Source organism: Furipterus horrens, unplaced genomic scaffold (assembly GCF_987537825.1).
Source record: "Furipterus horrens unplaced genomic scaffold, mFurHor1.1.pri manual_scaffold_7, whole genome shotgun sequence".
In the NCBI taxonomy this organism is placed as follows: domain Eukaryota; kingdom Metazoa; phylum Chordata; class Mammalia; order Chiroptera; family Furipteridae; genus Furipterus; species Furipterus horrens.
In genome coordinates, this window is record NW_028327177.1 from 27,080,313 (window position 1) to 27,102,820 (window position 22,508).

At 35.1% G+C, this 22,508-nt stretch overlaps 1 protein-coding gene across 1 annotated transcript in view; it reads left to right on the forward strand.

The window, feature by feature from the left end:
- The window catches only part of RNF19A (ring finger protein 19A, RBR E3 ubiquitin protein ligase), a 46,867-nt gene extending 28,152 nt beyond the window's left edge, over positions 1-18,715 (forward strand). The window contains exons 3-10 of the mRNA XM_090283515.1: positions 2,513-2,721; positions 6,855-6,999; positions 7,640-7,802; positions 10,778-10,892; positions 11,464-11,625; positions 14,514-14,727; positions 15,873-16,016; positions 16,523-18,715. Of these exons, the coding sequence (XP_090139641.1) occupies positions 2,513-2,721; positions 6,855-6,999; positions 7,640-7,802; positions 10,778-10,892; positions 11,464-11,625; positions 14,514-14,727; positions 15,873-16,016; positions 16,523-17,213 (1,843 nt within the window). The 3' untranslated portion in view covers positions 17,214-18,715. The remainder of the gene's footprint in view (positions 1-2,512; positions 2,722-6,854; positions 7,000-7,639; positions 7,803-10,777; positions 10,893-11,463; positions 11,626-14,513; positions 14,728-15,872; positions 16,017-16,522) is intronic.
- The last annotated feature ends 3,793 nt before the right edge of the window (positions 18,716-22,508 follow it).

The window sequence follows — 22,508 nt, forward strand, 5'->3', positions numbered from 1 at the left end:
GGTAGGGTAGAGAAGAGGTTTAGAGAGAATGCCCTTTCCTTTTCACCAAAATTATTATTTTAAAGACTGTGTTGGATTATAACTTGATAGAAAATGAAGTGTAGAGTCTTTGAAGATTTTTTTCTTTTTTATTGAGACTGCAGTGAATAAGCCTTTGGGGAAATCTTAAAGCTCAGGGAAATGAAATATTACTAAATTACCCCATGCTGATTTAAATTGTTCTTAATTCAGTTGTATTTGAACATATTTATGATAGACAGTGGTAACTGTAGAAATGGTCTATCAGAAAGAAAGTGAAATTTAAGATGTAAAATTTAAGTTTAAAGGGTGAGATAATAAGAGGGCAACAGATCTAAACATTGGAGGAACTATCTGATTCTGCATAATTTTACAGGTTATATAATTTTAATAAATTTAATAAAAATTTTAGTTACAATTATTTAAATATTTTTATTGATTTGAGAGGGAGAGAAGAAGGGGAAAGAGAGACAGAAAGAGAAAGAAACATCAGTTGGTTGTTCCACTTTAATTATGCATTTATTAGTTGATTCTTGTATGTAACCTGACCAAGGATTGAACCTGCAACTGTGGCGTATCAGGACAACTCTAACTAACTGAGCTACCCAGCCAGGGCACAGTTATTTACATTTTATTGCTAATAACAAGAGGAACCCTGGAAATTCCCCTAAATTTCCAGGCAAAAGGAAAGGGTTGATACTTACAAAAGCTTTGTATGTATAGATAAGACCTGTATATTTTTCCTTCAAAAAGAACCAGAAAACCCTAGGCATTTTTTTTTAAAGATTTTGTTTATTTATCTTTAGAGGGGGAGTGAGGGAGAAAGGAAGGGAGAGAAACATTGATGTGCGAGAGAAACATCAACTAGCTGCCTCTCACATGCCCTCAACTGGGGATGCAGCCCGAACCCAGGCATGTGCCCTGACTGGGAATCAAACCAGCAACCTTTCAGTTCACAGGCCTGCGCCCAGTCCACTGAGCTACACCAGCCAGGGTGGCATTTTTTAAGTAAAAGTTTTAAAGATAATTGTAGATACATATGTGTAGTTGTAAGAAATATTCCCTGGAAATCCTATGTGTCCTTTACACAGTTTGCCCCAATGGCACCATTTTACAAAGCTGTAAGACAATATCACATCTAGGATATTGGCATTGATATAGTCCACCAATCTTGTCCAAATTCTCCAGTTTTGTAATACTTGTACTTATTTGTGTGTGTGTGTGTATTTAGTTATATACTATCTTATTGCCTGTAGGTTTGTGTATCCACCACCATAGTCAAGGTACTAAACATTCCACCACAACAAAGATCCTTCATGTTGCTTTTTTATAAATATATCTGCTTCTCCCCTGCTCTTCCCCCCTTTCATCCTTATCCCCTGGCAATCACAAATCTATTTTCATTTCTAAGATTTCATCACTTTAAAGTATTATATAAATAGAATTATACAGTTTGTAACTGTTTCAGATGGACTTTTTTCACTCAGCATAATTCCTCAGTCATCCAGGGTGTTAAACGTACCAGTAGTTTCTTTTTGTTCTCAAATAGTGTTTCATGGTATATGTGCACCATAATTTGTTTAACCGTTTACTTGTTGAAGTACACCTGGGCTGTTTTCAGTTTGGAGCCATTACAAATAAGACTGCTGTAAAATTTTGTACAGGTTTTTGTGTAAATGTGTTTTCATTACTCTGGGATAAATGCCCAGTAGTGCCCAGAATTTATTTTAAGGCAGAAATGTTTAAGTGCCAAAAATATTAACTCAGATAATAGGTATTAGTGCTAGTCACAAATCTGTTCTCAGTCTTTTATCTGAAGCAAAAATAAAGCAAAAACTTTCTCATTGAGCAATTTAAGTCTGTTTACCTTTTGGTAGGAGACTGGCACCAAAGACCACTTTTACCATGTACCTTAGAAGCAAAATAGGAGAATTTATGCATAAATACAAGATAATTACAAACTGTATGATTGGCACAGTTATCACTTGATAAGTGTTGCTAGTCTATAGTCATTATATTTTAAATAGCAAGTTTTTTTATCTTTCCTATTTGAAAAGTAACAAGTAATTGTAAAAATCAGAAATGCATGAATATATAAAGAAGAAAATTAAGACCCTAATACCAGGAAAACTACTGTTAAGATTTTTGGTGTATTTCCTTCTGGTTTTTCTATGTACACACAATGCTAATTTAATAGGATTTCTATAAAATTTGTACTATCCGAGTGTACAGTTTGGTATCCTATTTAATGTTAAAAGTTAAAAGTTAAAATTGAACTTTCAATATGCTTTTTAGTCATTTATGTGCCTTCATGTCTAAACTGTTTATTTTTCCCCTCTCTTTACATTGAGATGATGCTAAGGCTTATGACTGTTTGCTTATGCATAAATAAAAATCTTCTTCAAGAATAGCATTTAAGTTGGATGATATTTTTACCTACTGAATATCTCTTGTTTTATGTCACATTTTTAATTGTTTTTCTTGTTCTTTTAAGATACGCTGTGATAGCATTTGGATGTGCCAGCTGTCCAAAATTAACTTGTGGGCGAGAAGGCTGTGGAACTGAGTTTTGCTACCACTGCAAACAGATTTGGCACCCCAATCAGACCTGCGATGCTGCTCGACAGGAGAGAGCCCAGAGTTTACGTTTGAGAACCGTACGTTCTTCATCCGTTAGTTACAGTCAGGAGTCTGGAGCAGCAGGTACTTATGTCTAATGTTTTCAGTAAAATATTTGACACATATACAACACTAGTTATTTTAAGTAAAAAGTACAATACTAAGTTCCTCTTATCACCTCTTCTCCTTTCATTTCTCAAAAGTGTTTTATGTGTTAGCATTTCTGTTCCAGAAGCACTCATTCTTTCCTGTGGAAGAAAGTGGTATTGAGACTGTAAAGATTTTATTAACAAAAAAAAAATAAAAAAAGGTGCAGGGAAGGACGTGTCATAATGTTTTATATTAATATTAACTGATAGCTGAAGGTAGTCCAAAACTGATGTTTATAAAGCTTAGCAGATACATTAATTTTGAATATATTACCTTTAGATTATTTCTAATTGTGTAAATATTCAAGACTTACAATTTAAAACAGTACTATATATTTTGTGAAATTTTTTTATTTACAGATGTCCCATTCAATTTCAGGATCAAAGATTCAAAGTCATGCCTTAAGTGGTGAGGACACTAGGAACTTGTGTCTTTGGCTAGTAGTTTAGAAATACTGGGGGATCTACATATCTGTATATGAGCAATGTATTCATCTCATAAATCTCAAAAATTAAAAACAATTTTATGAACATCTTAATGTTTGTTGAATAAAAATTCAAAAAATTATTACACATCCATAGACTTTTCATTGTTTATTGGAATTTCAATCATTTTTAGAAAAATTCTCACTTTTCTCACTGATAGTAAAAGGGAAAAACTTGGAAAATATAGAAACTTATCAATAAAATAATTTATATTCCTACCAGCAGAGTATTGAGATAGTTATTATGTACTTTATGCTACTAGGGAAAAAAAGTTTTGTTCAACATTTAAAGTTGAATTTAAAATTAAACATTAAAACTAAATAAACTTTAATTCAACCTTTAATACTTTATACAATGTACATGGATTTTCATGCTTGTTTGATGATTAGCTTATTTCTATTTCCTTTTCTCAAGATTTGGGGTGGAACTCAAACATATTAGTAATAATTTGTAGGTATGGGTCCAGAAGTTATTTGAGAGGACCTGAATATACCTAAACTGTCCCCTGTAGAGTTAGCTGTAGCCGATGAGTGGTCTGCTTAGAAATGCTATCCCTCTTCTCTAAGTGGGGATGAGTATTGCTTAGAGGACATACAGACATATAAAATAAGAGAGTAAGACTCTGGAATCAGACTGTCTGGATTCGAATCGCAGCTTGTCCACTTAGTATCTGCGTGACACTAAAGAGTTACTTGCTTCATCTGTAAAATGAAGATACTAATAATACTCATGTCCATAAGTTTGAAAAATTTCCTGGTTCATAGTAAGTACTCTGGGTACATGAGGTAGGGAAACTTAGAGAAACCACAGTCACCTGCTAGAGATTTGCATATGTCTGGACCACCATTAAGGGGGAAAAAATTACTAAGAGATGGCTTGTATCACCTATTTTAAAATAAACTTTATGATTCAGTCATCTAGATGAATGTTGATCTTTCTCACGGTAGTCACCATGGGAGATATTATGTTTATTTCAGCAGTGTTACCCTGCTGGTCATAACCTTTAGATCCTGATACATTCACTAAATTATCCCCATAATGTCAATTTGATTTCTGGATATGATAAAAAATCCCTTTGGAACTAAGACTGACAACTAGAATAACATATCAAGTTGAATCACTGGTTTGGGGTGGATACAACTAACATGAATCTATATGATCATGGGAGTGATTTTTAAAAAAATATAAAGTAGTTAGAGAGTAATTATGAAAGAAAAACTTCCCAAATGATTTGAACCAAATAGTAGCTTTGTTGAAATAAATATAACCTCTCAAAATATTCATTTAAAAAAACAAACTTCGTTGGAATTTTTCCATTAAGAAAAAAATCTTACAGTTCTGAACATTTAAAGTATGTGCCTTTTTACCTAAAATGCTCCAAAAATCCAGACTCTTAGAACAAATGTTTATGTGATAGTTTCTTTTGATGTAATCTATAAAAACATTAAAAACTTGAACTTGGCTTCTTATTGACTTGCGGAAATAAATAGGAAAGGCATATACCATCTAAAATGGTTTTATTCTTGTTATCCAGATATCTTGGGTATTTTTTTGGTCTTCCATTATCGTGATACATTGAAAAGCTGGCTACACTTTTAATAATAATTAAATGGTATAATAATTATAATTAGGTAGCTTTCTAATCAGTCACCTGAGAATAAATCAGTGTGCTTAATCCTATGGCACATTAAATAATTTATATTACAATTGTATTTGTCTTTAAACTGTGGCAGTATTGTATGTACATGAGACTCTTAAAGCTACTAGGGAGTTTATACAACTTGGCGTTACATTTGAAAGGAACCACATATTTTTCATTTATCATATTTTCCCCCTTCATAAAGATATATTTAATTGACTTACTAACCCCACCTCTATCTCCTACTACTATCACCCCGTTAACATTTTAACCCCTTACAGATAATATGGTGGTGGAGGTTTAAAACAAATTTTGAGACATAGTGTTTTATAGCCTGTTGTTTTTTTCTTAACATAACAATGGCCCATATTTTAACAGTAAATAGAAACATAGTAACCAAAAAAGATGAAAGCTTTGCCAAACACTTTAAGTAGGAATGGGAAATCTTTTTAATATAAAGGACCTGTGGATTAATTGATGCTTGGGGAATGGGACATTAATTGACCACCTAATCAGTAAAATGATTTTATTTAGGATATTTGCATTTTGAGAATATTTTGAGAGAAATATGTATAATGTGTACAGTGAAATTTTTGACACAGTCTTTATGTTCTTTGGGTCATTTAAATCATGACTTACAAATATTTTTAATTTTCTTATTCTAGTAATTATCATTTGTCTTTGTCTGACTACATGGAGTTATCAGTTTGCTCAAAATTTCTTGAATCATTAAAACACTAATTGTGAACATTGACCAGTTTTTAAGTTAAAAAACAAGTTTTGTCCCTAAAAGGAGCACTGAGGAAATCTGTATTCACTTATAAAGTGGTAAAATTTGACTGTAAAATTTGTCAGATGGAAAATAGAGTATAACTTAATGCTTATATGTAAGAAGTAGGAACAATACTTGAATTCAGTGGCTAGCACTAGATGTTTGTTTAACTGTGTGTAGTTAGAAAATATAGCTGGCTACTAGTAACAGTAAAATAATTACTGATTGCTATTTAAATATATGCTAAAGTTTAAAATAGTTGTATAATTTGACATAACTCTTACTCTGTGTCAGTGATTCCTAAAGTTATGTACCCACTTGATTTAACTTGGCACCTTTGTGCCTTATAACTGTATTACTACACAAGAAGTGTACAACAGCATTTGAATAAATGAATAGGACAGAGTTAACAAATGAAAAAGTCATGAGCATAACCAACAAGTGGTTTCTTTAATTCTGAAACCATTTCCATTAAGTGCTTTTAAGTATATAACTCTTCCTTAACCTCTTACCTCCTCCCTTTTATTCTGAGTACTAAGTTTTGCAAGGCCTGTCAATTTGAACTAAAATGTGAGAAAAAAGGCTGCTTTTCTAAAGATGTCTACATTATTTTTACAGTTCTTAGGGTTGATTTTTTACAATTACTTAAAAGAGAGAAGTAAACTCATAGTGCTCTATATATGTATATATATATTACTTCAGGTTACTATCAAATTATCACTTCCTATTAGTGTTCATTCACTAGAGGAATAGTGTATAGAATACTTAACAATTTAATTAATGTGGAGATGATTAGAAAAGTTCTAGACATGAAGTGCCACTCAGAGAAGACTATGCCAAAGGGTAGAGACAAACATAGACTGTAGAATTCACAGTTTGCGTGGGGCTGTCCTTGGTTCTCCTCTCTTTTTTTTATCAGTTTGTTATTCTTTGTTCTTATGCTACTGTGTTTGCAAATGTTTACAATTTGAAAATTTAATGTGGAATATGTTTCTTTTCTCAGAAGGGAAGAAAAAAACTACTTTATATACTAAAAATAGTGGGCTAACACTATCAATTATACTATACCTGATACTTTTTTTTTGGCAGTGCTACAATTGATTAGCTAATAGAAATTGTTATTTTTAGACCAGTTTTATATACTAAGCAGTTCTATTTATTTTCCTAATAGCCGATGATATAAAGCCATGTCCACGATGTGCTGCTTACATCATAAAGATGAATGATGGGAGCTGTAATCATATGACGTGTGCTGTCTGTGGTTGTGAGTTTTGTTGGTTGTGCATGAAAGAAATCTCAGATTTACATTATCTAAGGTAAGTATATAGAAGGAGCTATTTCTATATAATTTTATATTATGAAAAAAGGATTTTGGGGGGAAAACTTGGGATTTATGAGATACTTTTTTATTCTAGTTATATAGATTTAAAAGAAGCTAAATTATTGTGCTAATTACTTAGGATTAATAACTAATCAAAAATAGGGAACAGATTTCTGTTTTTGTTTGTTTTTTGTTAAACTAGACAGCTAGTGTTTAATACCCATTGTAATTATGCTAGGTAATAAATATTTCCATTTATTTGCTCATATATAAATTTCCTCATTTAGGTCACAGTGTGAGTTTATGATATTATCAGATAACTGTATAACTAAAACACAGATAAAATAAACATGTTTTGCATTAATATACTTTTCAAAAACTAACCTAAGTTTTTGAGGCTAATGGAGATCTAGGGATAGATATTTAAACATAGTTATCAATATCTTTTTAATATAATTTATAGTGGTTCTTACCATGATATTTTGGCTTTTAATGAACACAATTTAAAGAAAGCAAAAAACCTCATTTCTAAATATGAGAAGTCTTCTTTTGTAGTTATTGCATTACCTTACTATAGTAATTTCTTGTTGTGATGTTATGCACCCATTACTTAACATTATAATTTTTTTCATTAGTCCATCAGGATGTACTTTTTGGGGGAAAAAACCCTGGAGCCGAAAGAAGAAGATACTGTGGCAGTTGGGAACACTTGTTGGTGCTCCTGTAGGAATTGCATTAATAGCTGGCATTGCTATCCCTGCAATGATTATTGGCATTCCTGTATATGTGGGCCGCAAGGTAAAATGCATAATTCCCTGTTAGTTCATTATCTTATTCTAAATCTTTAGGTTTAGGGTTGATGATTTTTGCTTTGTTTTTGTTTTGAAAGACTAAGGTCAATTTTAGTAACTTTAGTATAAAACAGTAACTTTTTTTCATAAGATAATAAGTTTTCAGTATTTGGCAAGCTCGTGTAGATGCATAAAAAAAGAACTGCCTTAAAATTATCTGAATCTGAATACTTCAGCGCATTTGCATTTTAAACCAATCTTAAGTATAAAGTACTAATGGATACACACACAACGTATTTCTCATGGGTATATCCTTGTATAGTCAGGTCTATAGAAAGTTGATAGCTAAACAACACATGCACTTTGGCAAAGAAAGTCAGTTTCTGAAGTATTTTAAATTTAAGTTCAAAGTTCTTTCCCCCTTAGATTGCTGCTATTAGTAAATACACTGTTTTGTAGATTGTTAACAATTTTGTAAAAGTCCAAACACCAGTACTTAATTACTGGCCTATGAGTGATGAATTATATACTTCATTAGCTAAGCAAATAATTTTTTGAGAGGTTAAAGCAATGATTTATAAATTGGTTAAGAAATTTGCTGCTATCTAAATTAATAGAATTTCAGAATTGAGAAGTAACTTCAGAAATTATCTAATCTCAGCCCTCTACCTAAGCAAAACATCGTATAGGATTTTAAAAATGGGGTGGGCGAGACTAATGGTTGTTGAGTCCTTATTGTGTGGTAGGTGTTTTATATACTTAAGTCATTCAACAATTTATGTGTCAGAATATTGAGGTTTAAGAAGGTTTATGTAATTTATCTTTAGTTACACAGAAAGAAGCAGAGCTGGGATTTAAACCCAGATGCACTGATTCTATATGTAAGATTTCTGATAAATTTCAGTCTAGACATTTGGGTACTTCAGTGATGGGGAAACCACCACTATGAGACAGCCCATTCTGTTGCCAGGTAGCTGTAATGGTTAGAAAATTCTTGTGTTGAGTCAGAATCTGTTTCTCTTTAAATCGTTTCACCTAGTTCTAGTTCTGACTTTTGGGATGAAACTCAAGGCCAGGCTGACCCTCTTCCATATAACAGCCAAATTTTTTTAAATATTCAACATGTTACTTTAATAACCAGAAAAAAAATAATACATACTATTTTTTAAATTAGCTTTGGGTCAGAGGAGAAACATATCTATGAGCCATATGTTTATTTTAGAAGGTTGATGTAACTAACTAAACTTAAATTGTCCCAAACATGGTAGCCGATTTAAATAATTTTTCACATAGTTATCCAAAGCAAGGTTTTGCTGAAAACAAAACTGTTTATTTGATACTTCAAAGGAGAAGGGAAAGAGAGACTGTTGTACTGCACACATCTACAAATAATTTATAGAGGAGAGATTATTTACCTCATTGTTTAAGTCTTAGGTGCAATTACAAGTCTCCTTTTTTCAAACATGTACTCAAAGGGTTGTAAGGTGATGAATTACTTTTCCATTGAAACAATGTTATCTAGTGTTCAGGGATACAAACCAGCCCAGGAAAATCTTTTAAGATGATAAAGTACGTAAAAACTGAGCCTTTATTTGTAATAACAAATAGAAAATGTGGCACAAAATAGTAAAACAGAAAAAATTAAGTTGAACCAGAACTATCAGGATGATATGATCACTGTAATTGAACATTGGTGCTTGAGGATGCAAAATTTTCTGAAAGACTTCCTTTCTCCTGGCAGCCTGCCTTTTCGAGTCTACTCCATCATTTTTTAGCTTTGGCTTTTCTCTGCTTCAATGCTAAGTTTTCCAGGAATGGGAATGAGGAGGAGCAGGAATTAGTTGCAGTACTGAAGGATCATGAAAGGTACCTTGGGAAGGTCTGCAGTCTCCACCTACATGGACTATTTAGGACTATGTAGGGGCCCATTCCCTGGGAACATACAGTCAGTGCTGGGAAGCAGGATTCTGACCAAAAAATATAAATACTCTTTGTCCAATGCATGCCTCACCCACCTTGCCACCCCAGCTTTATCACTGTCTAATATATCCTCAAAGACTCATACTTCAGAGGCTTCAAAATCACCATATAATAATAAAATTTTTTATTAAGCCTCATCTGTAATATTGTTTATAAGTCAAATATTTTATTTTAGAGACTACCTGTACACTTTTGAGGCTGTTTTGAATCTGTCTTGAAACAGGGGAAAATGTACCTTATTTAGCTTTAGCCCTTTCAAATCATGAGAATAAAGATACTGAGCCATTTCCCAAAGTACATATTTCGCACAAGCCACTTTCATAGTGTTGTTAAATTCTTCTTATTAACACCTGTACAGTTCAAAGATGCTAAGGAGATCTTTCTGACAGCATTGTTTATTCTCTTTTTTCTCTCTACCCCTTACTTTGGGCTATAAATCAACACACAGAATCCTGAGTTATTTGGTAATATTTTTCTTCATAGAAAGGGATCTGAGAAAAAGTTGATTATATTTAGTAATGTCTGCTTATTAGTACTTTTTTTTTTAAGGTCAATTTTTAAAATGACTGTGGGAACCACCCCTAGGAGGCAATTTTTATCATTTAGGGATGATTATATAGAGGGAAACCTGTGGAATGCTAAATTTCTTAGAAGTAATCCTATTAGTCATACATCCAACTTATAACTATGTTAGAAATAATATTTTCAATTCCTTTTTTACTCAAAGTATGATTATACTATTCTTGAATAAAATTTTAAAGACTGATTTTACTCGACTATTTAATAGTAAATACTATATATAAAATTTATTAAATCACTATCCCATAAGCAAATTAATAAGGAGCAAATTATGTGTAAGAATATTGTTTAAGAAAAATAATATGTTTACCTTGAATTAGGACAATTAACCATGTAACTTATAGCAAATGTGAGTCTATTTCATTTAAATATGTAATGTATTTTCTCTTTAATCTCTCACCCCATTTTTATTTTTAATTCAAGATTCACAATCGATACGAAGGCAAGGATGTTTCAAAGCACAAACGAAATCTGGCGATAGCAGGTGGTGTAACATTGTCTGTGATCGTATCTCCAGTTGTAGCTGCAGTAACTGTAGGTAAGAAAATGCTTAAAAATACTAATGACCTCAGATTTTATAAAATTAAAGTTTTGTGAATGGATGTTAAAAACAAAAACATTATATTTGTTGAATTTAACAGAAGTTAGTTTTTATTTATTTTAAAAAAACTTAAGCTGAACCTACAGAAAGCCTCTCATTTAGTAACTGTGTTGGTTAAAAGTATTACGGATTTGTAATTGAAAAACCAAAATAAAAAAATTAAAAAAAAAAAAAAAAAAAAAAAGTATTACGGATTCAAGAGCCAAGCCTTAGGATAGTTGGTAAATTACTATTTGTAGATACCCCTTCCTTCCTTTCCCTAAATGCAGTTTAGAACCCTGGCACTTGAAAAGGTTTACATCTTTTTATTCCCCCTCATGTGTGTCACCTGAAAGGCTAGAACCTTTGAATTTGTGTCCCTAAATAGCTGGGTAAATCCACTTTTGGCAAGGGTTGCAGAACCCTAGCACTTTTTTCTTATACACCATCTTTCGAAAAGACTTTCTAAAACTAATATTTCCATGATTTATTGTTTGGTTCTTAATAATTTAATATAATTTCTCCTTAGGTATTGGTGTTCCTATTATGTTAGCTTATGTCTACGGCGTTGTTCCAATTTCTCTCTGTCGAAGTGGAGGTTGTGGAGTCTCAGCAGGCAATGGAAAAGGAGTCAGGATTGAATTTGATGATGAAAATGATATAAATGTTGGTGGAAATAACACAGCCATAGGTAAGTTCTTTAAGGAAAGGAAAAAATGTACTTACTAATAGTTTCAGTAGGGGGAGGCTGTAGACAACATGCAAGCCAGAATTTCCATTGTCCTCCTTTCACTAGGCTTAATAGTGTTCATCTAGAAGTACATCCATGAAATGAACTGCCAGGGAAAGGTGAATAGATGAAAAGGGTGGAAGAGTTCTGGGTACCTAACCTGCAGTGGAAATATAATGTCATAGAAATTCTAGAATTTTAATCTTACATTTTGCCTAAAACATTACAAATTCGTAAGAAAAGGATAAGAAGAGTAATACAGTTCATAAAAGAAGAAATACGTATTTCTGTGATTGATTTTTTGGTTCATAATAACTAATATAATTCCTCCTTAGGTACTGGTGTTCCTATTATGTTAGCTTATGACTATGGGTTGTTCCACATGAGTGGCAAATGAGCATCAACCTAGTGTTATTCAAAGAAATATGAATTAGAACAATAACTGGAGAACTAAAAGGCCCTCATAGATAGACTGTCAGTAGGAGTATAAGTTAATAAACCTTAAAGCATGTATATGTCTTATACTCCAACAATTCTTGTTATAGAAATTTGTTTTAGGGAAATAAAGCAAATGCGCAAAGATAATGTCTACTTTCTTACCTCCCATTCTCTCTTGAATTCACTCCAATCAGATTTTGGTCCCTACCACTCCAGAATTTCATCTCCACCAACCACTCCACTAAGGCAGAATCACCACTAACCTCCATGCTACCAAATGTAGTGGTCAGTTCTTGGTTTTCATCTTGATATAAGAGTACACCTGCCTTGGTAGACTGTGCCCTCCTTCTTGAAACATTTTCTTTACTTGAAAAAAAAAGTATTTCCCAATCCTCACCCGATGATATTTTCACTGATTTGAGAGAGAGACATATATATTCATGCAAGAGAAACATCAATCAGTTGCCTTGCACACACTTAGTCATGTGCCCCGACTGGGAATCGAACCCTCAACCTTTTGATGCACAGGATGATGCTCCAACCAATTGAGCAACCCAGCCAGGGCCTGGAAGACCATGTTTTATCTTATCGTATCTCCTGGCCACATCTTCTCAGGTGTCTTTGCTAGTTCATTTTTCTCTCCCAACCTCTAAATTTTGGATTCTCCCAGGACTCAATTCTCAGACTTCTCTTTAACTACACTCACTCCCTAGGTAATCTCATCTATTAAATAATATATAGACCAGCTATTTTTTTTTTTTTTCACTGTGTGGTTGCCTCTCACTCGCGCCCCCAACTGGGGACCTGACGTGCAACCTAGTAATGTGCCCTGACTGGGAATCGAACCAACGACACTTGGCTCACAGGCCGACGCTCAATCCACTGAGCCACAGCAGCCAGGGCTTAGGCCAGCTATTCTTAAATTTGTATCTAGGCTAGAACTCTTTTCTGAACTTCACATTTGTACATCTAATTGTTTTCATTAATTTGCACTTGAATTTGTAATTGAGAATTTTAAGCTTAACTTGTCTGAAACCAAACTCTTCACTAAAACCTGTTGTTCTTTCTGTCATCCTCACCTCTGTAAGTAGCTTCTCCATTCTTGCTGTTGCCTCGGCTAAAAACTAACGCATGTTGACTCTCCCCCTTTCCCTTCTTATGCTGCCTCTGATCCATCAGCAAATTCTGCTACTTTCTTCAATATTTAGCCATAATCCAACCACTCTCACCCTCTCCACTGCTATTCTATTAGTCTAAGCTACTATCCTATTTCCTGGACTATCATAGTAGCCTCTTAACTGATCCATCTGCTTCTCAGTTTCCACTCACTATTCCACTATGTAGCCATAGTGATACTTCTAAAACATAACTCAGATCATGTCTTTCTTATGCTCAGTATGGTTACTCTATACTGGGAGGAAACAATCCAGAGTCCTTATTATGTCCCAGAATACACCATGTGATCTGTACAGGGCTACATCCCTGAACTCATCTCTTGTCACTCTCCTATTTTATACCATGTTTTCTAGGTGCCCAGCATACTTCCACACCTAGGCTTTTAAACTTGCAGTTCCCTCTACCGGGAGTATTCTTGCCAAAGATAATTTCATGGCTCACTCCTTCACTTTCTGTAAGTCTCTACAAGTGTTACTTTTATCAGAGAGGCCTTCTCTGATCACACTGTGTAAAATAGCACACAGGCATGCGCACACACACTCCTCCTCACTCTCACTGACTTTTCCTCACTCCTCTTTACTCTGCTTTATTTTTTCTCATAGCATTTATTACCATATAATTTTTTTAAATTGGCTTTCCTCGACTAGAACATAAGATTCTTGAGGGCAGAATATTTGTCTTTTTGATCCACTATGTCCCCAGTGCTTAGAACAGTGTTGGGTATATGTAATAGGAACCAAATTGGAGCAAATAAATGAATCCTTCAATACAAAGCATGTAAAAAGTACTGTTAGGATTGGAATATAGTAATATAAGCTCTTGTAATACCTTGTAGACATTTGGTACCATGGAATATATCTAAAAACCATCTTTAGCCCATTTTTATTGACCTAGAGATGAATAAACTCATTATATGAAATCCTTGTTGAAAACTGTCACACAATTTTTCTCCAAAGTTAGCTAAATTTTTCAATAATTGAGTTCTTTATAGAATTCCTAAGTCTTCTTGATTAAAAAATAATAGTGACCATCTAAAACTGAGGGCCAGTTCTTGATCCAATTTTACGTTCTGATATATTTCCTTCTACTCTGAACCACAGAGTTATGTGTCCCTACAACTCTGTATATTTTATAATTTACATGATAAAATGCCCTATCTGAAACCATGGAGGAATTTAAGAAGAGAGGCATTAATAATTATACTTATTTAATTTCTTTGAAATATTTGCATTTAGACACAACTTCAGTAGCAGAAGCAAGACACAACCCGAGCATAGGGGAAGGAAGTGTTGGTGGTCTGACTGGCAGTTTGAGTGCAAGTGGAAGCCACATGGATCGAATAGGAGCCATTCGAGACAATCTGAGTGAAACGGCCAGCACCATGGCACTCGCTGGAGCCAGCATAACGGGGAGTCTGTCAGGAAGTGCCATGGTGAACTGTTATAACAGGTAAGGAAAATGTGCTTTTTTTTTCTTTTTTTTGCTGTTTTTGTCTTCTGTTAACTAAATTATTAATTTGATGAGGAGAATTTTCAACATGATTACATATTACCCTACTTTGTCAGGGCTGAAAAAAGTAATGTTTTAAAAATGACATTATTGGTAAACAGTGAATAAGGAGATTTTTACTTGTTTGGGTTTTCTGTGACAATATACTCATGATGCAGTAAAAACCAAGTCTAAGGCATAAATTCTGCCATTTTTTTTCACTGCACTTGAAACTTTACTTTTGAGTTGATGCTGGAGCTGCTTCAGTGAACACAGTAAAAGCAGTGCTTAAGCCTGGACCTTACCTTTGGAGGTGGCACCAGCTGGGTGTTAGGGAATGAGACACTGGTTGAGCGCTGGGGGTATCCTGACTGGATATCCAGGTGTACTTGAACTGAGGCCAGGGTAGTCTGCCTGGGTCTTCTTGTGGGTAAATGGTTATTTCATTCTCACCAAGTCTTTTATCAACAGCCATATAGGTAAGTAGGAGAAATTTTTATCTTCCCTTGTTTCCTCTTCATTCACTATTCTTTACCTTTGTTTATTAGCTTTTTTTTTTAACATAGGGGAGTGCATATGAATTGAAAGATAAATTGGTCATACTTATTTTTAGGATAGTTTTCTTTTAAATACAAACTCTCAAGTTATAGGGATGTATATCATGTCTTTTTTAAAGACTCAGGTTTTAAATTTATAGAACTATTCTTAATATTAAGGTGCCCAGGATTTTTTGATTCACTGATTTGTCATGAAGAATGTTTTTTAATGTCTTTGAATTTTGTTTTGCACTGAACATGCCAAGCAAAGTACCACATCCTGAGTGAAAACAATAGAGCATATTTAAAGTTAAACCCCTTTATGTCCTTGTGTGTTATTCTGTTACTATCTTACTTGGCAGACAGCTAATTTTCCATTTCATTTGGATGGCTGGTTCTGTTCAGTGTACTGCAGTAGAATTTGAATAATCAAAATTTTAAAAACTTTATAAAGCTATGTTTATAGTTTCCAGAATAGCTTATTGTTACTAAAGATCTTACTGAATTGAAGATTATAGTAGTGCTGATGTTATGTTTTTTTGTTTTTTTATCTGATATTTCTATCTTAAGGTTGGAAGTACAAGCAGATGTACAGAAAGAACGATACAGTCTAAGCGGAGAATCTGGCACGGTCAGCTTGGGCACAGTTAGTGATAATGCCAGCACCAAAGCAATGGCAGGATCCATTCTGAATTCCTACATCCCATTGGACAAGTAAGGAGAGAATTGTTATGCAAAATTATTGTGAATAATGGTTATTAACTATTAAGTTCTCTGGAGAAATAAAAGGATGAGATGTCCAGAATAGGCCAATCCACAGAGACAGAAAATAGATTAGTGGTTGCCAGGGGTGGGGGCAGAGAAGAATTTGAACTAACTGCTAATGGGTATAGGGTTTCTTTTGGGGATGATGAAAATGTTTTCAAGTTAGGCAGTGGTGATTGTTATACAACTCTGAATATACTAACAGCCCCTGAACTGTACACTTTAAATAGGTAAATGTATGTAGCTGCTTCTGTTTCTCTTTTAATTGAAGTAGTATTGTAGCCCTTTTATTTAAAGCAGTTTGTTTTAGTAGAATGTCCTGCATTAATTTGTTCTTTCATCTTTTATATAGTCTTGTAATTTTTCACAAGAAACCCTTCTCCCTTTGCTCTCATCTGAATAAAAATTAAAAGGAAGTTAGACATTTATTTATATTTGTTACTCTTCTGTTGCAGAGAAAGCAGCAGTATGGAGGTGCAAGTAGATATTGAATCGAAGCCATCCAAATTCAGGCACAATAGTGGAAGCAGCAGTGTGGAGGATGGCAGTGCCACCCGGAGTCATCCTGGTGGTTCCTCCAGCGGCTTGCCTGAAGGCAAATCCAGTGCCACCAAGTGGTCCAAAGAAGCAACAACAGGAAAGAAATCAAAAAGTGGTAAACTGAGGAAAAAGAGTAACATGAAGATAAATGAGACCAGAGAAGACATGGATGCACAATTGTTAGAACAACAAAGCACGAACTCGAGTGAATTTGAGGCGCCGTCCCTCAGTGACAGTATGCCGTCTGTAGCAGATTCCCACTCTAGTCATTTTTCTGAATTTAGTTGTTCTGACCTAGAAAGCATGAAAACTTCTTGCAGCCATGGTTCCAATGATTATCATGCCCGTTTTGCTACTGTTAACATTCTTCCTGAGGTAGAAAACGACCGTCTCGAAAATTCCCCACATCAGTGTAGCATTTCTGTGCTTACCAAAACTGCTTCATGTTCAGAAGTGCCACAGTTGAATCATGTTGCTGAAGAACATGGTAACAATGGAACAAAACCCAATGTTGATTTGTATTTTGGTGATGCACTAAAAGAAACAAATAACAACCACTCACATCAGACAATGGAATTAAAAGTTGCGATTCAGACTGAAATTTAGGTCTATATATGCTGCAAAGTACTTACCACTGAAAAACATTGTTTGGAGCTGGCTGAACTACATGTGACTACTCTTAAGTTTCAAGTTACCAGCAAGTTACATAATAAATGCAGATACATTTTCTGTGTTCAGCGAAGCATTGTGTTTCATGTGGATCTTAATTACCAAACTATGATATAAAATGAAGGCTTTAAAAGTGCATTATTGTAAGGACAATAATTGTTCAGAGAAGTAAGTTTTGTGCATTTGCCACAAAATACTGCTTGAACCACATACTTGTATACTTAGGTAGAAATTTGGCTTAATTTATAATCAATATAAAATACTAATGCAGTTCTACAGCATTCTTATGAAGAAAACTTGAGGCTTGGGGTTAAGTGGTTAGTGACATTTTATTGAAACCACTAAGTGATACTATTTAAAGAGCCTTGCAGGTTACTCTCAGTATATGATACTCTTTGTAACATTTCTATTCATAACTGGGCATAAATTTCTTTTCATATGCAATGTGGATATGTAAAGCTTAATGCAGCCCATTTGCCACCATTTGGATACTTAGACACTTGGAGCAGGATTGTGGCAGTTTTTGCACAACTTTGAAATAGAAATACCTGGTACTCTGTATATCTTGTATATTGTTGATGCCATCATAGAAGAAAAGTATAAAGGTAGGTAATTAAGTATACTGACAGTACCAAATAAGATATATAAAAGAGCAGAACAAATTCCATTAGTTTATAAGAATTACAAAAAAATAACCTTTCACTAAGTGAAGGTTTGCACCCCATTGATTCTTGGTGCCTTTGGTATAGACTGGATTTTAAGGGTCTAGTTATTTGAGGATTTTGCTGTATTATTTTCTATAGTGTCCTCTCTAGCCACCTTGGATTGTATAGAAAAATACAGGCTAGATAAACTTAAATATGATTTATAATAACAATGCTGAAAAAGTATTAGCCTACCAAAGACATACTCAGGCTTTAGTGAATAACTTCACATAACCTCAGTTTTTAACACATGCGTATCTTCTCCATTTATGATATCGAAGTATAGTGCTGAGATTGTACCAAGTACTAAGGGGGGGTCCATGTATGACTGGCTTTATTTTTGTTTGCTTTTGTTTATGGAAGATGTTCAGCTGACATAAACAGAAGTTAGCCAGAATACTGCCTGTCCTGCTAAATTCCTGTATAATTCGCTTAAATAGAACAGGTTAACCTCAATGATAGCAGTTAAAAAGTTCCATCTTACGTGTTTCTTTTAAGTATTACCATTATGGTGCTACTGAGCATTTTCTCTTGATAAAAAGAAAAATGCCATGGGCTGCAGTCTTCAACATCAATCACTTTTTCTCACAGGTCCATTACTATGTTCATAACACTAGTGCCAGTTATTTTACTTGATATGCTTATTATGGTATTTGTATATTTGTTTGCATTCCAGTTTTGTTCAACAGTGAGTGTGTAAACTGCATACATGAAATAAATGTAAATACTAATGTATTGTTGCCTTATGGTTTGTACGTAGGTGTTTTCCTAAGAATGGGAATATTCACTTACCATGTGTCGTTCATAAATATCACAAGCCATTGAGATAATTCTGCATTCTGGTCTCAGCCCAAAGGAAAGCATTTGCTGAACTTCTCAACAAACAATTGTTAGAAACCTTTCTTCATGTCTAATACCTGCCTTTCCTTCAGAAAGGAATTGTTTAATTCATCAAAATAATTTCATTTTTTTTTAAGTAAATTTGTTGGGCCCTGGCTGGTGTGGCTCAGTGGATTGAGCGCCAGCCTACAAACTAAAGGGTCACTGGTTCAATTTCCAGTCAAGACACATTCTTGGGTTGCAGGCCAGGTCCCTGGTTAGGGCCATACAAGAGGCAACCACATGTTGATGTTTCTCTCCCTTTCTTTCTCCCTCCCTTCCCCTCTCTCTAAAAATAATTTTTTTTTTAAAGTAAATTGGTTGGAAAGTAAATAGAGCTATTATTTAAGTGTGAAGAGAGAAGTATGTTTGGAGATGTACCAGAGGCTCCTTAGCCTATCCTTGTTTTTTGAATTCTTTTTTTCTTCTTGCTGTTCTTACTGAATTTTTTCTTCTTTATATTCCAAATCATTGATTTGATTCTTGGCTTCATCTACTCCACTGTGGTTCCCTGTAAATATTTTTTTTTAATTTCTTAGTATAACCTTCATTACTGCCTGGGTCTTTTTTACGTTGTTCAAGTACCCAGTGAGTTCCTTGAGCATCCTAATAACCAGTGTTTTTGAACTCTGTCTGATTGCTTATCTCCATTTTATTTAGTTCTTTTTCTGGAGTTTTGTTCTGCTTTTTCATTTGGGCCATATTTCTTTGTCTCTTCATTTTGGCAGCCTCCCTGTGTTTGTTTCTATGTATTAGGTAGAGCTGCTTTGACTCCCTGTCTTAGTAGCATGGCCCATTGTAGAAAAGCACACTGGTAAGCTGGGTGGGGTGGAGCCTTAGTAATTGCCAGGGTGGGGCAACCCGTGTGAACCAGGTTGATGGATTCTCAGATATGGTGTCACTGCTCTGTGGCTCTGTGTGGGGGAAGGCTCAGAAAGGGGACAATGCTACTGCCTGGTCTCTGGAGTTCTATCCATGAGGAAGCTGTCCCCCAGCACTTGCCCTGATACCAGACACTTCAATGTCTCCCTATATCCCCAGCTACTGCCCTGGTGCTGAACCCTGAGGGAGTGAGTTTGCATAACTCCTAAGTCCATTGCAGGCCGTTTAATAGGAGACTCCTGAGAATCCTGCCGTTTCTTCTGCCACCCAAACCCCCACTGGTTTTTACAACCAGAAGTTTTGGGGACTTACCTTCTTGTCACTGGAACCCTGGGTTGGGTGGCCTGGTATCCCTCACTTCTGAGGTATCCCTCCTGAATTTGTATCCACTGCATGTGGTTGTGGGACTGCCCATTCTATGTGTCTTTGCCCCTCCTACTCATCTGGATGAATGTGACTTCTTTAATTCCCTGGTTGTCAGACTTCTACACGCTCGATTTTCAGATGATTCTGATAGTTGTTTTGTAGTCTAGTTGTAATTTTTGCTGCGGCTGTGCAAGTACGCAAGCTGTTTACCTATGCCTCCATTGTGACTGGATAGCAACATTAGATTATAAAATGAGAGCCATTTAAATTCAAGCTAATAATTGTAATCAAATGCTTTCTACTCCTGTAGCCTCTATAAAATGCATAATTTGTTTTCTGTTTTCCTCTTCCATAGTTAATACTTCGTGAAAATAATCTGTATGAATTATGTTGACTGCCTTTTTGTAAAAAGCTAAAGATGAAATGGAAAGCTAAAACATTTTAGGAGGAATACAGCAGAGGTGCCTTGTAGGAGGCCAGTGCAGTTCAGTTCACCCCACCCATCATCTGGCTGTACCCCCAACCAATTCTGCCTCAGTCTCTTTTAAAATGGTCTAAGGTTTTCAGCTGGCTTCAGAAGCTCCTTCATCTTCCAGGGGTTCTTCAAACATGGATTAATTTAGGACCAAGACAAATTCCCATGGAGCTCAATTCTGGACTACAAGAGAACGCTCTAGGGTTCAACAGGCCTTAACTCACCAAAGTCTTCTAAAACCCTTTGCATTTTGCTTTTTTTAAGGCTTATGGGGAAAATCATGAGATAATGAGAAAAAAGAATGCAAAGATTATAATAGTATAAACTACTGTTCGTTATGTTGAACATCAGTTTAACTTGTTTTAAAAATACAAATCCCAGCTTCACAGCACTGAATTAGCTTTTTATGTTAAATTCACACAACCCTTGACTTTTATTTTCACAGCAAATTGGGTTAATTAGTAAATATGTAAGACTTTCCATACCACTTTGTCTAGTTAAACCTTGATCACCAAAGGATAAAATATATGTTGAAAATATGTGTTGAATACATGACATGGACAAAATACCTCAACTTTACTCCTCAGATCATTTTGCCTTTCTATTCAGGATCATCAAGATTCTCAGGGCTATATTTTAGGTGGTTCCTTTTAATGCCTTTTTTGTTTGTTTCATTAATTTCCCTTATTAAAGTATAAAATACCATTATTAAAAATGAGTATTTACATACTGGTTGGTTTTGAATGCCCAAAATAGTATTCTAAACTTGGGAAAGTTATAGTATTTTGGTAGCCATCATTTCATAGATGAATAGTGAAAAGGAGTTTGCAGGGTATTTTTCTTAGCATATTATGTTGTTACAGTAGTCCCAATTTTTTTCCCTTTGCTCCCCTCCACCCAGTACCCCCATTCCCTGCAGCAATCCACCCCCATTAGTTCATGTCCATGGGTTCTGCATATAAGTTCTTTGGCTTCACCCTTTCCTATATTATTCTTAACTTCCCCCTGTCTATTTTGTCCCAATTAGGCTTCTTAGTCCCTGCACCATTTCCCCATTTCTCCCCCTTCCCCCTCCCAGCTGATAACCATGCAAATGATCCCCACATCTATGATTCTGTGCCTATTCTGGTTTGCTTAGTTGGATATTGTTTTTATTTTTTAGATTCAGTTGTTGATAGTTGTGAGTTGCTTGTCATTTTAATGTTCATAGTTTTTTTCTTAAATAAGTCCCTTTAATATTTCATATAATAATGGCCTGGTGATGATGAACTCTTTAGCTTTACCTTGTCTGGGAAGCACTTTATCTGCCCTTCCATTCTAAATGATAGCTTTGCTGGATATAGTAATCTTGGTTGTAGGTCCTTGCTTTTCATCACATTGAATACTTCTTGCCAGTCCCTTCTTGCCTGCAAAGTTTCTTTTGAGAAATCAGTTGATAGTCTTATAGGCACCGCTTTAGGGTGTTTGTTTGCCTCTGTGTCCTGGGTAGAGCTGTTGCACCTGTTAACATTTTAAGGGGTAGAGCATTAGGTATTTGTCAGTATGGGTGACCTGTTTCACCACATTGTGGCGCTGTATGTGGGGGAGGGATCTGAGAGGGAACAATGCCACTCGCTCAGCACTCACCCCTTTTCCAGGCACTTCTCCCACTCCCATGTGGGACTGGTGCCTCTCTAGCTGTTGCCCTGGCCGTCGCTCAGAGTGGGTGGATGTGCGGATGTTCTCGGTCCATGGGGGCCCTTTAAACAAGTGGACTCTACTGAGAGATCGGCAGTTTCTGCCTCCGCCCCAACCCCCACTGGTTTGCACAGTCAGAAGCAATGAGGCTTTATTTTCCCCCAACACTGAGACCCTGAACTATGTGGTCTGGTCTGGTGCTGGGAGTGCTTCCCAGGTGTCCCTTCCTACTTCTTAAACGTGTAACTG